Below are 12,670 nucleotides of genomic sequence, written 5' to 3'. Positions count from 1 at the left end.
GGAGAAATTAGCTAAGAAACCAGAAACACTTGAGGCTCAGGCCTGGCACACAAATAGAGCAGGGTGGCACCTGCCCACTTTTCCTGCATCCCTTTTCCTGACAGACAAAGGCGGACGCGGCTCCACTGTGGGCACCATGGAAAGGCTTATGATCTGTGCTCCCGTCTAGATTGATATCAGAACATGGATTATCTGGAAGCCCTGGCACATGACAGTTTGAGATCCATGGAGAATGCTGGAGGCAAGTTCTCAATGTCCCTTTCCACGTAGAACAATGAGTGTCAATGTGGCAAGAGCTCACTCACATGCCACCGCCTCTTGAAGATGCCACCTCCTGTAATGGTTAACAGTTCTATTGTTGTGATGTCTGCTTTGTTTGAATGGTTTCTCCAATTATTCCCCTAAGTCATTGGTTTGCTCCTAGTTTGTATCCTCCTACCCACCTCTCAATCCAACCTGCCTCAAGCCCAGCCCTTGTTTTCTCATGTTCCCCATCTGTCATTACACCCATTTGTCAGTCTTCCCTTAGGCCAGCCTCCTACCTGAACCGCCCCTCTGGAAATCCCCTAATCTCCAATTCCCCATTGGCCCATGTGACCCACTCTGCTCCCCTTGTTTCCCCTATTGTATTGTTGAATGGAACCTTCCACTCCTCCCATAGTTTCTTCCTATTGGTTAAAATTTTGTACCCTCCCTCTGGCCTCCCCCATATAAAAACCCACACTCAGTTGTGTTCTTGGTCTTCAGCCCCTGGATGCTCCAGTGGAGTAAAAGCCTTTGGAACCCATACTGGAGATCTCCTCCTCATCCTGGTCTCCACCGTGCGCCTACCAATATCCTCGTGCCGTGGAGCATTTGCTCTAAGCCGCACCTTGGGTCACCCCGCTCCCGAGTGGCACGATCCGCTAACACAAGTGGGAGTCATGAGAGGTTCGTTTGATCTCAGATTGCAAAAAGGACACCAAAGGATTTCAGTTTAAATCACAACAGCAGTAATGCGTCTTTATTTTAGTGCCAGCAACAAGGGTGATGCGATAGATGATAGGGAGAGAGAGAGGGAGAGAGGGATAAAGAGGCAAAATGCAAGGAGAAAAAAAGGGGGGGGGGGGGGGGGGTTATAGCTACCAACGGACAAGACAGGGTCGCCGGTGTCTTCTTCCATGGAGACATCTCTCTCAAAGAAAGTAACTTGGAAAAGTCATTTTTACAGTCTGTTTCAAAGCAAGGGGCAGCTGGCCAAGAGGTGGGGAAATTCCTCGGCTATTTTGATGAGACCCCTTGCTCTGGGAAGCAGGTGTAAGGTACAGAACAGGCCGCTCCTTACAAGTCCCTGCTCACCAGCAGGAATGAAGGCAGTGTACCTTGACAGCACAGCAAGCACGCCTGCAAACAATCGCCTGGCAAGCTTCCACCTCAGCCAGGCCAGAACCCCTGCACAAAGTCCCTTGGTGTCTTCAGGGTCTCAGTCTCTGTTCTTGCAATGATTATGAGGCAGATGAGGGAAACTCTGGACCATTTCTTACAGGCCTCTGCCCATGTTTAGAGTTTGAACACTCCATCTCTCCATATTTTCTAATGAATTAAAGGGGATATTTTAGTGTATCATAGTCCATGTCCATGGCCTTACCAAAAGAACTTTCAGCCCCAATACTAAGGCATCTCCTCATTCTCCTTTCATCTGGGACTTGACTCCTTCTTTACTGACTTTGGCGTCTTCATGTTGTCTTCTACATGTCCTCACTCTGTCCTTTTCTCTCACCCAAGGGGAGGATCGGGGTCTGCAGGTCTCATCTGTGCACTGAAATAGTTAATATCTCACCCAGGCCTGCAGATGATCATGATGGTTTTTGCCTGGTCCAAAAGCAGTCACAGTGATGAATTTCAGGCTGCCCTGGAGCTGTGCAAAGATCTCAGGGGGCCCAGCCAGAACAGTCATGGCTGTTCTGCCTACATGGCTGGTCCCAGGCCCCTGCTTCCTTCAATTTCAGCTGCGGGCCGATGGCTTCCCCTCCCTGTGCCCGGCAGCCGCTGGGGCCGCGCGGGCCGTGGTGAAGGGGGCCTGGCAGAGCCCGGCTCGGTGCAGGCCAGGGTGGAGCAGGGCTGGCGTGACCAGCACCCAGTTAACTCTTCACAGCTGGAAACAACAGAGAGCTTTCCTCGGCTTGACTGTCTTTAAAATTTCAATTTCACAGAGGAGAATCCAGCTTCTAAATGGTTTCATAGGTTGTCAATTCTCAGAGCCAGCCAGCTATTGGTTTTGCTAAGCACAGAGGAAGCTCTTAGCAGCCCCCTCCTAGAAAAAGCATTTGCATGGGTGGCTTCTTCCCTCCTCACCAACTATCAACTAATACAAACCAGCACAGACACTCACGGTGGAACAGGAAGCAATTTTGAAGCAATTATTTTAAAGCAAAATCAGTTATTGCACAGAGATTGATGTCACTCCCCCACACCACTGGAGAGAGACACAGTGACTCCACCACCTCCCCTCTGGCCAGCCCATTCCAATTCCCAATCAGCCTTTCTGTGAAGAACTCCTTCCTATTGTGAAAAACGAGGTTCACTCACTTAATAAATTATAAAAGGTTTAATATAAACAAAAAGACAATTAGGAGACAAAGACAATAAAGCAAAGGGTTAAAACAGCCAGGGTATCCTGGTGCGTTGCCAGGAACACACCTGATATCTTTGGAACACTCCCATTCTGCTGGAGGGTTTTAATGCATATTCATATTTTTCCAAAAAGTATTTTGCATGTCTACGCCCTGAATCTGCCTTTTTAGAGCATGTGTCTTACAGATTTTATTTCCCTTTATCACATTTTTATTTGGGCTGGGCTTCCTTCTTCTGCAGGTGGTCAGTGTTGATAGCAGCCTGGGCCCCATCATTTGTTTCCTGGAGGTTATCTTGCTTTGCACAGACAGGACATTGCCCTAACGTCCAAAATTCTTCTTGACCTATGCCTAAAACTTGCTAGCAGGAGAAAAAGACATTGCAAAAGCATAGAACATACAGCATCCATCTTAATACTTGCGAAAGCCAGTATCACAATATGGATTTATAACAAGGTACCCTTTATTGTCCACTGTATTTTTGATCTAGTAGTGGCTCTTTTTGTTTTGTCCTATGTACTAAGTGGTCTGTTTAAAGTCTGATGTCTGTTAATCCTTTGTCAATTCAATAAAGAATTCATTTTATAATAAACCCAATCAGCCATTCTTAAGAACTTGTGAATGAGAGACATTTGGGGTGCAGGCTGCCTCAAAATGAGCTGCTGCCACAAAGCTGAGACAAAGGCAGAACTTGTCTAAACTTGTCTCCATTTGTAACAGCAGAGCCCAAACAGAGGCGGAGGAAGAAGGAGCAGGAGCTGTTTTGTGGCCATGCCCAAGAGAGACTGGAAGGATGCCCTCCCTCTGGTCTCACTTGCTTGGCTTTCTGACAGGCTCTGAGGCAGGGGCTGCAGTTCCTCAGTTGTGGGGCCCAGAACCAAAGCCGGGATCCCGGCACTGCTTGACAGTGCTCCGGACGCCGGCACGGTTGTGCGTCTGAGTCTCGGCCACTGTGCTGCTGCTTCATTTGCTCTTAGACACACCCACAGCTCCCTGTTGAGCCCAGATGCTCTCTGGTTCTGCCCTCTTCCTGATCCTGAGCAGGGATGGAGCATTACTGTGCTTTCAGGAAGCTATTCTTGAAAGCCTCAGGCATTCTAAGCTCCTTTGCTGTCTGTGGATGCTTGACACAGAACCCCACACAGTGGGGTTCAGGGCATACTCAGCTTGGCTCTTCCAAAATCCAAGGCTCAGGGTGCTCAGCAAGACCTTTAACTCCACAATGTTGTGGAACTGGACCTTCAGCACAGGGACCTATCCAGCCTGATCTGCGCTCGTTCCTCTGCATCTCTGAACAAAACACAGTGCAGAAGAGACAGCAGGAGGGGCCCGTGTGTCTCAGGGCTCAGGATTTGTGTCACAGAACTCCAGAATTGTGACCCTTCAGCTCCACACAGATGCAGGTTAAGTGAAAAAGCCAAACTGTTTATTGCTGGAAGGCAAAGCAAAGGGATGAGCTGAGAGGCAAAAAAGGGGGTGACACAGTCTGAGGGCTGGGGGGATGGAGCTGTCAAAAGGGAGGGAGAGTGGAAGGGAAAAAGAAGGAGTGGGCAGTGTCTGAGGGCTGCAGGGAGGGAACTATCTACAGGCAGGGAGAGGGCTGAAGCCACATGAGCTTCCCACAGGCTCAGCTGTGCCAATCATTAGCTGTGCCTGGAGCTCCAGCTGGTCTCTTCTGGTGTCAAGGTGTTCTCATCTTCCATGGCATCTGGAGGTCTTCAATGAACACTGTTTCTTCTGAGCCAGCAGATGAGTGTACTTCTGCAGCTCTTTCACTGAATATCAGTTGAACTACTATGTTTGTCTGGGAAGGGCTGTCATTCCTCCTCAGGGCTTAAAAGGCTGGAAGAGAGAGGAACAGAGCCACAATCAGAGCCCGCATCTGTGGGAATCCTAGGAGAATGTCCTGCCAAGGCCATCCCAGCCTGCTCTTGCCAGAGTTACAAGAGGGGAGTGGCCAACGGGATCAGCTGCAAGGTCCTGGTCACGAATGCACACCTGCCAAATCCCCCGCCCCACGTCCCTGAAATCTCTCTGTGCTCTGCCCTCACCACCCCTTGTCCACACAGGGAGCAAAGCCCTCAGTGGCCAGGGCAGAGACTGCAGCTCCCCCCGCCAGCCCCCACGGACAGCACTCACTCACCCTTACTGAAGGCCTAGAGCTCTTCCTGCTGCCCCCTCATTGGCACCTCGACCATCTCTGGGAACACAGAGCCTGTCAGGGCCCCAGCGGCACAGCTCCCTGCCAGCGGCGCTGCCAGCCCTGGGGCCACACGCCCTCCCGCCCCCGGCAGGGCTCAGCCCGGGCCCGTGCCGCATCCTGACTCAGCCCAAGGGCACGGCTGCCAGAGGCCGGCAGCAGCCCCGAGGGCAGCCGGGGCTCCAGGGCGCCGGGCCCGGGTGCCGCTGCCGGGGCAGCAGCCGCGGCTGGGCCCGAGCTGCGGCGGGGCGGGGAGGGAGCCCAGCCAGGTTCGTGGCTCACCGATGAACCTGATGGCCGCCGCTCGCAGGGACTCCTGTGGGCTCTGCAGGTACGGCAGGGCCCGGCGCAGGTGCTCAGCTGCTCGCCTCTCGTCCTGTGCCAGCTGCAGAGAGCGGCAGGAGGGAAGGGTTGGTGCGGGCTGTGCCCCTCGGTCGGGCACTGCCTGCGGCCAGCCCCGGCCTCCCGTGCCCGCCCAGCCCTGAGGCCCGGCCAGCAGCCGCTGGCGCCGGGCTCTGGAGGGGGCAGAGGGCCGGGTGCTGCCCGGGGAGCCGCGGTGCCGACCCGGCCCACAGCCCCTGTGGGCCAGGGTGAAACAGAGAAATTAGGAATTAGGAATCATTTATAAAAATTGCCTTGAGTAAAAGAAGGGGCTACAAAACCCGTGTGAAATGCTGACTGCTCCCATAAGAGCAGGAAGAGAATAAAGACTGCAGGATGAGATAAAGAGCTAGAATACGTAAACAGGATGCAAGCATAAATGCACCATAGGATGAGGGGGGTTCCTTGGATTCTTTTGGACCCCTAAGCCACAAGAAATGGAAAGAGAGGGTTCAAAAGAACTGAAAGGAGCATGCACAAAAAGACAAGGTGAAAAGTTCAGCTGCAGGAAAATTGCTGACTTCAGCCCTAAAGACCCCCAGACGACCACCAGAGTGACCAACAAGGAGCAGTGCGCAGCTGCAAATAGGCGTGGAACTAATTTTAGTATGAAGCAGGGATAGGCAGGGTTAGCAAATGAATATGTATTAGGCATACTGTGTAACCCTAGTTTGTAGAGAATAAAAAGGGAGAAACAAGTCTCCAAGGTGTGCATGCTTTTGGAGGAGATATCCCCCATGCACCTCAGCACTGAATAAATTCATACCTACTCTCATAACTACTCTGTGAGTTATAGAGTTTTTCTATCCGCATACCAAGGGCTCCATTGGCACCCGGCTCGGGGCCACAGGAGCCTGGAGAAGAACGTGTGCAGCCCAGGGAAGGGAGCGGTGTGTGCGGTGCAGGCTGGCGCCCCTGGGTGCGGCACTGGGCAGGGGCACAGATGCCAGCACCACACACTGAGTGCTGGGGCCAAGGGTCTTCTCCAGGCTGAGGCTGGGGCTTCTAGGCTGTCCTTACCAGACACTCTGCAAAGTTCGACAGCTGCTCCTTCTTCATCAGCTGCTTGAGATTCCTCCTCTTTAGGAACTCGGCCACACGAATCAGCGTTTTCCGAGAGGCCTGGAGAGCAGCAGAGATGCAGAGATGGCAATGCAGCCAAGGGCACAGGACTCTTGTCTGGGTGACAGGGCCCAGAGGAGGCTGCAGCCCGGGAGGTTCTAGGGCATGAGGAAGCCAATGCCCCTCCCAGGGATGCACCAGCATCACACAAAACCTGACCTTCGCCACATGCTCGTTCTCATCATAGCAGTGGATGAAGAGGGGAATCAGGCTCTGGCTTAAAATCTTCTCCATGGGCTTTTTTCCCTCATCCATTACCAAGTCCATCATGTTGAAGAAGAGGTCAAGGGAGAGCAGCTGCACATGGCTGTGGTCCTGAAGGAAGAGAAAAAGAACTTAATACCAATTACTCCAGGCTCACCTGGGTGAAGGCCCAAATATCTGTCAAGCACAAAGTTTTGTACAGCAGCCAGTGCTCGTGTACAGAGCCTTACATGGTCAAAGAGCAGCAGGAGTGCCTCAGCCAGCTTTGGGGCAGTGGTACTGGATATCAGAATGTCTTTGTTCTTGAGCATATTAGTGAACACATGGAGGGTCATGCCAAGCACATCTCTGTCTGCATCACCCAGCAGCTCCAGAAGGCTTTGAGACAGGCTGCACATTCTTATGGCCTGTGTGGAAAACAAGGCTGTGCTGGGAAGCCATGAACGGCCCTGGCACTGCAACCCCACTCTGCTGCCGCCGGGCCCAGAGGCCAAAGGGCTGTCCCAAAGCACTCAGGCAGGTGAGGCAGGAGAGCTGGGGGCAGCTGCCTCAGCTCCTGCAGCCCAGCCAGCACAAGGAGCTGCTTTCCCCAGCACAGCTTCAGCTGCTGCCCTGTCCTCACCATCGAGGGATCCTTGCTGAGCACCATGAGGCCTCTGAGTGCCAGGCGACGCCTCTGCCTGCACTCATTCTGCAGGTGCATTGACATGATCTCCAGCATGCTGTCACCACATTCACGCAAGTCCAGGCAATCCAGGACCTGAAAGGCACAGGGCAGTGACAGGGGACCCAGCTGGCAGGAGCCTGGAACCACACAGGGCTGGGTCCAGGCAGCAGCACAGGGAGCAGGCACCGTCCCAGGCAGCTGTGGCTATGCAAGGGCAGAGAGCTGAGAGGCAGGTCAGTGAGGTAGTGCTGGCCATCAAGCTCACCTCCACAAGGAATGGCAGGAAGGGCAGATCCCAGCATGGCTCCTCCCTGCTGAGCAGCCGGAGCAGGCGGAGTGCAATCCCAGAACATAAGGATAGGGAGGCACCGTGCATCTCCCTGGAAGAGGGGAAAAAGGCACCAAGACCCTGAGGTGGGGAGGGCAAACCTCTCCTAGGAATGACTCACTGAGGTCTGGTCTTTCCTCAGCATCCCTGGAGGGACTGTGGGTACTTTGGGAGGTGGCTCCTTCTGGGCATCCTCTCCCGGCCTTTTCCAGTCTGCTCAGCCGTCCCTCAGTGACCCTCTGGCCCAGGACCACAGGGACTGTGGGGGACACCTCAGGCACCAGGCACAAAAGCTGGAGGTAGCGGGGAGAAGGGGGTCTCACCTGGCCAACAGACCCACGGCATAGTGCTGGGTGTCAGCACAGAGCAGCGTGTCCCAGCCACGCTTGCGCTCCATAGCCATCAACTCACTATCATAGTGCAAACAGCAGAGCAGAGCCTTCATGGCCTGCACTGCAAACCTGTGTGCAGAGCAAAGCCCAGGTCACACTGGGAAAACTTTCAGTGTCTACAAAGGCATGGGAAGGACAGGAGAACTGGCACCTGTTGGGGTTGCTGGGAAGGCGGTGTTCCTCCTGGCATGCTCTCCAGAAGATGTCAACTTCCACTGGTGGCATCTGCTGGGTGGTGATGACAACATGGAACAGCAGAGCCACAAACAGGCGGGCGGAATAAAGGATCATGGCCTTGTGGCACTCAGGCACTTGGATAATCACCCAGAGCACCAGAGTTGCCTGCAAAAGAAGCACCCAAAGACAGTGCTCAGTGCTGAGGTGTCCATGGGGCAGGGCCCAAGGGGAGACGCAGGGGGAGCAGCGGGCCCGGTGTCCCTTGAGCCTTCCCCTAGCCCAGGTTTCAGCCCAGCGCTCGCAGAGGCAGGGAGAGGGTGGAGAGCTGCTGGAGAGGTGATCTGGGACTGAGCAAGGGCCCATAAACTCACAGCCAGGGAAAAAACAGTCTTGTTGTCCCCATCGGAGGTGCACATGCTGTGCAGAGGCCAATCCTCCATCACACAGAGCAGTGTTGCCAGCACCTTCTCCATTGTTGGTCCCGACGAGGCGATAGTTCTCCACATCATTGCAGCAGCTCTGTGGGATCAGAGCTCTGTATCAGGGGTGTCTCAGTCATAGCACCATGACCTATGCAGCTGTGGGAGCCCAAGTGACAAAGCCCCAGTGCCCTGAGGGGCAGGGAGGGAACATTGGCAGCAGCCTGGAGAAACAGAGGGGCCCAAGGCTCCTGGACCTCTCTGCCTGTTGGGCAGAGCCCATTGGACAGGCTGTGCAGGGCAATGGGCCCTAAAGGCTGGTGAGCCCTGAGCTCTCAAGGCACGTGGGCCCCATACCTGTCACATGATGGGGCACAGCGCAGGAGGGTCAGCACCACATCAACAGGGTGTTTTTCAGCCAGCTTCAGAATGTTTGTGGCCAGCCTGGCACCCACAGTGACATGGGACGTGAGACTCTGGTGAATGTTTTTCACCATGACTGGCACCTGGAGGAGGCATGGGGAAGACTTGGAGCACTGTAAAAGGGATCAGCTTCCCCAGCTTCCCCCAAGAAGTGCTTCCCTTCCCACCACACTGTGCTGGCCTGAAAGGCTGAGGGGGCCCAGTGGCCATGGCTTGAGGGGACACACGACCCTGGGAGGCCTCCAACCCTAGCCCCAGGCTGGGTACCTGCTGAGAAGCAAATCCTCTCTCCTCAAAGAAATCTGTAGAGGGAGCATGAATAATTGTGGGAGTGGGCATGGTGTCAGTATTTGCGATGTCCTGAGCCACTCCAGTGTCAGCGTTTGTGGTGGCCACGTCCTCAGTCACTTCTATGTCAGCCTTTGCCCTGTGATCATTCATTGCACTGTCAAAGTCTTCTGAGCACTCAGCCAAATCTGGGCTGGTTTCAGTCTTTGTCATGCCCTGAGTCTCTTCATTGACAGTGTCTGTGATGGCCACACCAGTGCTGGAGTTGGTGATGGCCATGTCCTCAGTCACTTCCACGTCAGTCCTTGGCCTGTGATCATTCATTGCACTGTCAGAGTCTTCTGAGTGCTCAGCCAAATCAGGGCTGGTTTCAGTCTTTGTCAGGCCCTGAGTCTCTCCACTGATAGTGTCTGTGATGGCCACATCCTCAGTCATTGACATGAGAAAAGCCTCTTCCCAGTTTTCTGTCACTGAGGTGTCAAACTTTTCTGAGAGCTCAGATGAATCTGGGCTGACATCAGGCTCTGCCTGGAGCTCGGTCAGCCCAGAGTCAGGCTCGGCTGTGCTCTCAGTTGCTGTGGTACTGCTCTTTCTGCGCTGAATGGGCACAAACTTCCGGAACATCTGCAGGAGAACAAAGAGAAGCTAGGCATGTTCCATGGAGTGCTAAAAGTGCAGTTCTCAGCTCAGCAGTGACAGCAGGCCCAGCCCAGGTGGGGATGGCTGCAGGTACCTTCAGCATTCTGCGGAAGCGGCCACGGGAGGGGTCCTGCTCTTGGGTCCGGTCCATGGCTGCATCTGGCAAAGAGCGAGTGCAGCCAGAGCTGAGGGGCTGTGGGAGAGGCTGGAGAACACAGCCCAGCCGTGCACTCCCCAGGCAGGGACAGCCCTGGGATGCGCCAGGGGATGGAGCAGGGCTGCTGTGGGGGGTGGGGCAGCCCTGGCCCCTCTTCCATTCTGTCTGTGGGCATGTCCAAAGCAGGTGGGATGGGATGGGGCCAAGCTGGCTGCAGCCATCAGCCCTGTGGCCCAGCTCTGCCACTCACCATCCTGCAGTGGCTGGAACTGCTCCGGCTCTTCAGGCTGTTGTGCTGGAGCAGCTCCAGTGTCCTTCTTCCTTTTCCCCCTGACCACTTTGAATAGGCTGAGGAATCTGCCTGCCATGCTAGAGTCTGGCCTTGAGGGCACCTTAAAGAGAGATGCCTTGGGAAAACTCTGAGTCAACAAAGCCCGCAGTTGTGCCTTGAAGACACCTGCGGTAGAGATGCTGCAGGAAGACTACAGGACAGCAAGTCCTGCAGTCTGGTCTTGAGGGCTCCTGCCACAATGACAGGAGACTCCTCTTAAATGATTCTGGTCACCGAGTCCCACAGTCTCACCTTGAGGGCACAGGCCAGAAGGATGGCAGATGCCTCAGGAAAGCTCTGGGTTACCAAGTCCAACAGTCCGGCCTTGCAGACACCTGCAAAAGAAAAGCCTCGGGAAGGCCACGGCCACCGAGTCCCGCAGTCTTTCCACAAGGTCACCTGTAGGAGTAAAGCCTCGGAAAAGCTCCAGGTCAGACACAAATGAGTGCGCTGTGTGGGGGCTCCTCACAGCACCACTCTGGCGCGTCCTGTCCTGTCGCATGCACCGAGCACTGTGGTGTGGCCCTGTCACCGCCAGCTCCTATGTCACCATGTGTCACAAAGGGCCCTTTGACACCCTGTCCATTTCCATCCCATGGTGACCGTGCTGCGCCGTGTCACAAAGGGCCCTTGCACACACTGCCCTCTGCCCTGGGGCAGCCCCCATCCCCCCCTAAGTGGCCCAGGTTGGAAGGAATCCCTTGCCCAAAGTGTCTAAGACAGCCCAACAGGATCTTTGGAACGCCTCAAACCATCAGCAAACGTTGTCCTGCTCTGCAGGCTCAGGGCAGCAGAAGGAGCCCCCAGGGCTGCCGATGCAGCCACAGATGGAAGGGTAGAAGCTGGTACGGCCTTCTTGGGACACGTCCTGTCTGGTGACCATTCTAAACTTGCAGGTGTGACACAGACATGGAACGTGTGGGCCAGGGCACAAAGGCTGCTCTGAGCCCTGGGGCCCAGCCAGCACTGAAATCAGCAGGTGTGGCAGAGTCCCCACCGAGGCAGACCTGCCACCCCACCCGAGCCCTGGCAGTGCTGGTGCCCATCTCCTGCCCCAGAGACCTGTGCCCCTGAGGGGCTTCTGTGCCAGAGGGCAGCCAAAGCCCATGTGCATTGGGGGCTGGGCTCCTTCCTGCAGGAAGCTCCTGGAGCTACTGCTGCCCACTTGCTATCTGTCAGATGATGTTGCTCCTTCCTGGAATGAGGTTTTCCATGGAAGGGGTTTGCAGTAGCACAAAAACACCATCAGCTGCTGAGTTTCCTAGGATGGTTTGATTGTACAGAGGCACTGTCACATTTCAGTCTGATCTTCGGTCTGTTTTTCTGGGAGAAACATTAGCCCACTCTCTGATGTTCAAGGCTTCAGTTGCTGCCTGTCTGTCTGTGTGCAGCTGGTACAAGGCAGACATTTTCCCCAGACACAAAAAGTCCTGCCTGGACAATCACAGAGCTACATCTTTTTTTAATTTTAACTTTTTAAAATTTTTCCAGAGCCTGCTGGCTGTGTTCAAGGTTTTCTCCCAGTTTTCTCCCAGGTGCACATTCTCCAGAAATTGTGCTTTTACATCCTTTTGCATTTATTAAATTTACCTGCAATGACCAGTCAATCAAAACCCTGGGAAAACATGAACTTCAGGTTGAACCCAGGCAAAATATTTATCTCCCACATCTGAAGCCATGAACTGCCAAGTACTGTCCCTGCTGTCACACCCTGTCTCCTGTAAGTGTGCTGATGCCATTTCAAAGGGGTTGCAAATGAGAAGTTTTAATATTTTTGTAGTTTCCGCATTGGCATTAAAATCCTTGACTAGAAAAATCACATGTCAAAATTTCTAGGATTCTTCCATACCAAAGCTGTCATTTTCACCCTGGATTTTAGAGTGTCTGAACAGTCACACAAGGTTTTAGTATTAGACATTAAAGAAAAAATCTTTGCTGTTTGGCTATATCTTTACATCAGCATGTAGTCCTGATGATTCCTTTAGGCAGGAGCAGCGAACACAAGAATGAGCCAAACAAGCTATTCCTGTGTTCTCATGTCCTGCACAGCAGTAACTGGGAATTCAAGAATGGATTCAGGAGGCAATGGGTGCACAGGGAACCACAAAGACTTGGGGATGCTGAAATGGACCAGCCTGGTGCCTGTGCCCAGGCTGCACCGGGCTGAGTCCAACTGGACGATCTAACAATGGTTGAATGGACACACCATGGGCCACTGGAGACTCCTGCTCCTAATTCTGTGAGCTACAATATTCATTTGTGATTCACCAGATGATTTTTTCATCTTTGCTTGAAATCCAGGAGAAGAAAAGGTCAACATGGAGAAGTGT

At 53.8% G+C, this 12,670-nt stretch overlaps 1 protein-coding gene across 1 annotated transcript; it reads right to left on the bottom strand.

The window, feature by feature from the left end:
- Nucleotides 1-4,016: 4,016 nt before the first annotated feature.
- LOC147646874 (maestro heat-like repeat-containing protein family member 7) lies at nt 4,017-10,868 on the bottom strand. Its single transcript, XM_086872752.1, has 15 exons — nt 10,593-10,868; nt 9,947-10,426; nt 9,193-9,837; nt 8,860-9,008; nt 8,455-8,602; nt 8,058-8,248; nt 7,838-7,975; nt 7,452-7,566; nt 7,142-7,279; nt 6,750-6,926; nt 6,475-6,630; nt 6,214-6,315; nt 5,095-5,197; nt 4,756-4,812; nt 4,017-4,454 (listed from the first exon to the last, which is right to left on the bottom strand). The coding sequence occupies exons 2-14, from the start codon at nt 10,001-10,003 to the stop codon at nt 4,769-4,771; spliced, it is 2,163 nt and encodes a 720-aa protein (XP_086728878.1). The 5' UTR covers nt 10,004-10,426; nt 10,593-10,868; the 3' UTR covers nt 4,017-4,454; nt 4,756-4,768.
- Nucleotides 10,869-12,670: the final 1,802 nt, after the last annotated feature.

This window comes from Cyanistes caeruleus, unplaced genomic scaffold, assembly GCF_971803275.1.
Source record: "Cyanistes caeruleus unplaced genomic scaffold, bCyaCae1.hap1.1 HAP1_SCAFFOLD_76, whole genome shotgun sequence".
Lineage (NCBI taxonomy): Eukaryota > Metazoa > Chordata > Aves > Passeriformes > Paridae > Cyanistes > Cyanistes caeruleus.
The sequence above is the reverse complement of the archived record's forward strand: the minus strand, read 5'-3'. Positions and strand labels throughout refer to the sequence as shown.

Coding starts and splice junctions, on each gene's coding strand:
- LOC147646874 (XM_086872752.1), bottom strand. CDS start 10,003: ATGGACCGGACCCAAGAGCAGGACCCCTCCCGTGGCCGCTTCCGCAGA. Junction 7,976..8,057: donor CTTCCCAGCAACCCCAACAG/GTGCCAGTTCTC, acceptor CTCTGCACACAG/GTTTGCAGTGCAGGCCATGA. Junction 6,316..6,474: donor AGAACGAGCATGTGGCGAAG/GTCAGGTTTTGT, acceptor GCTGCTCTCCAG/GCCTCTCGGAAAACGCTGAT.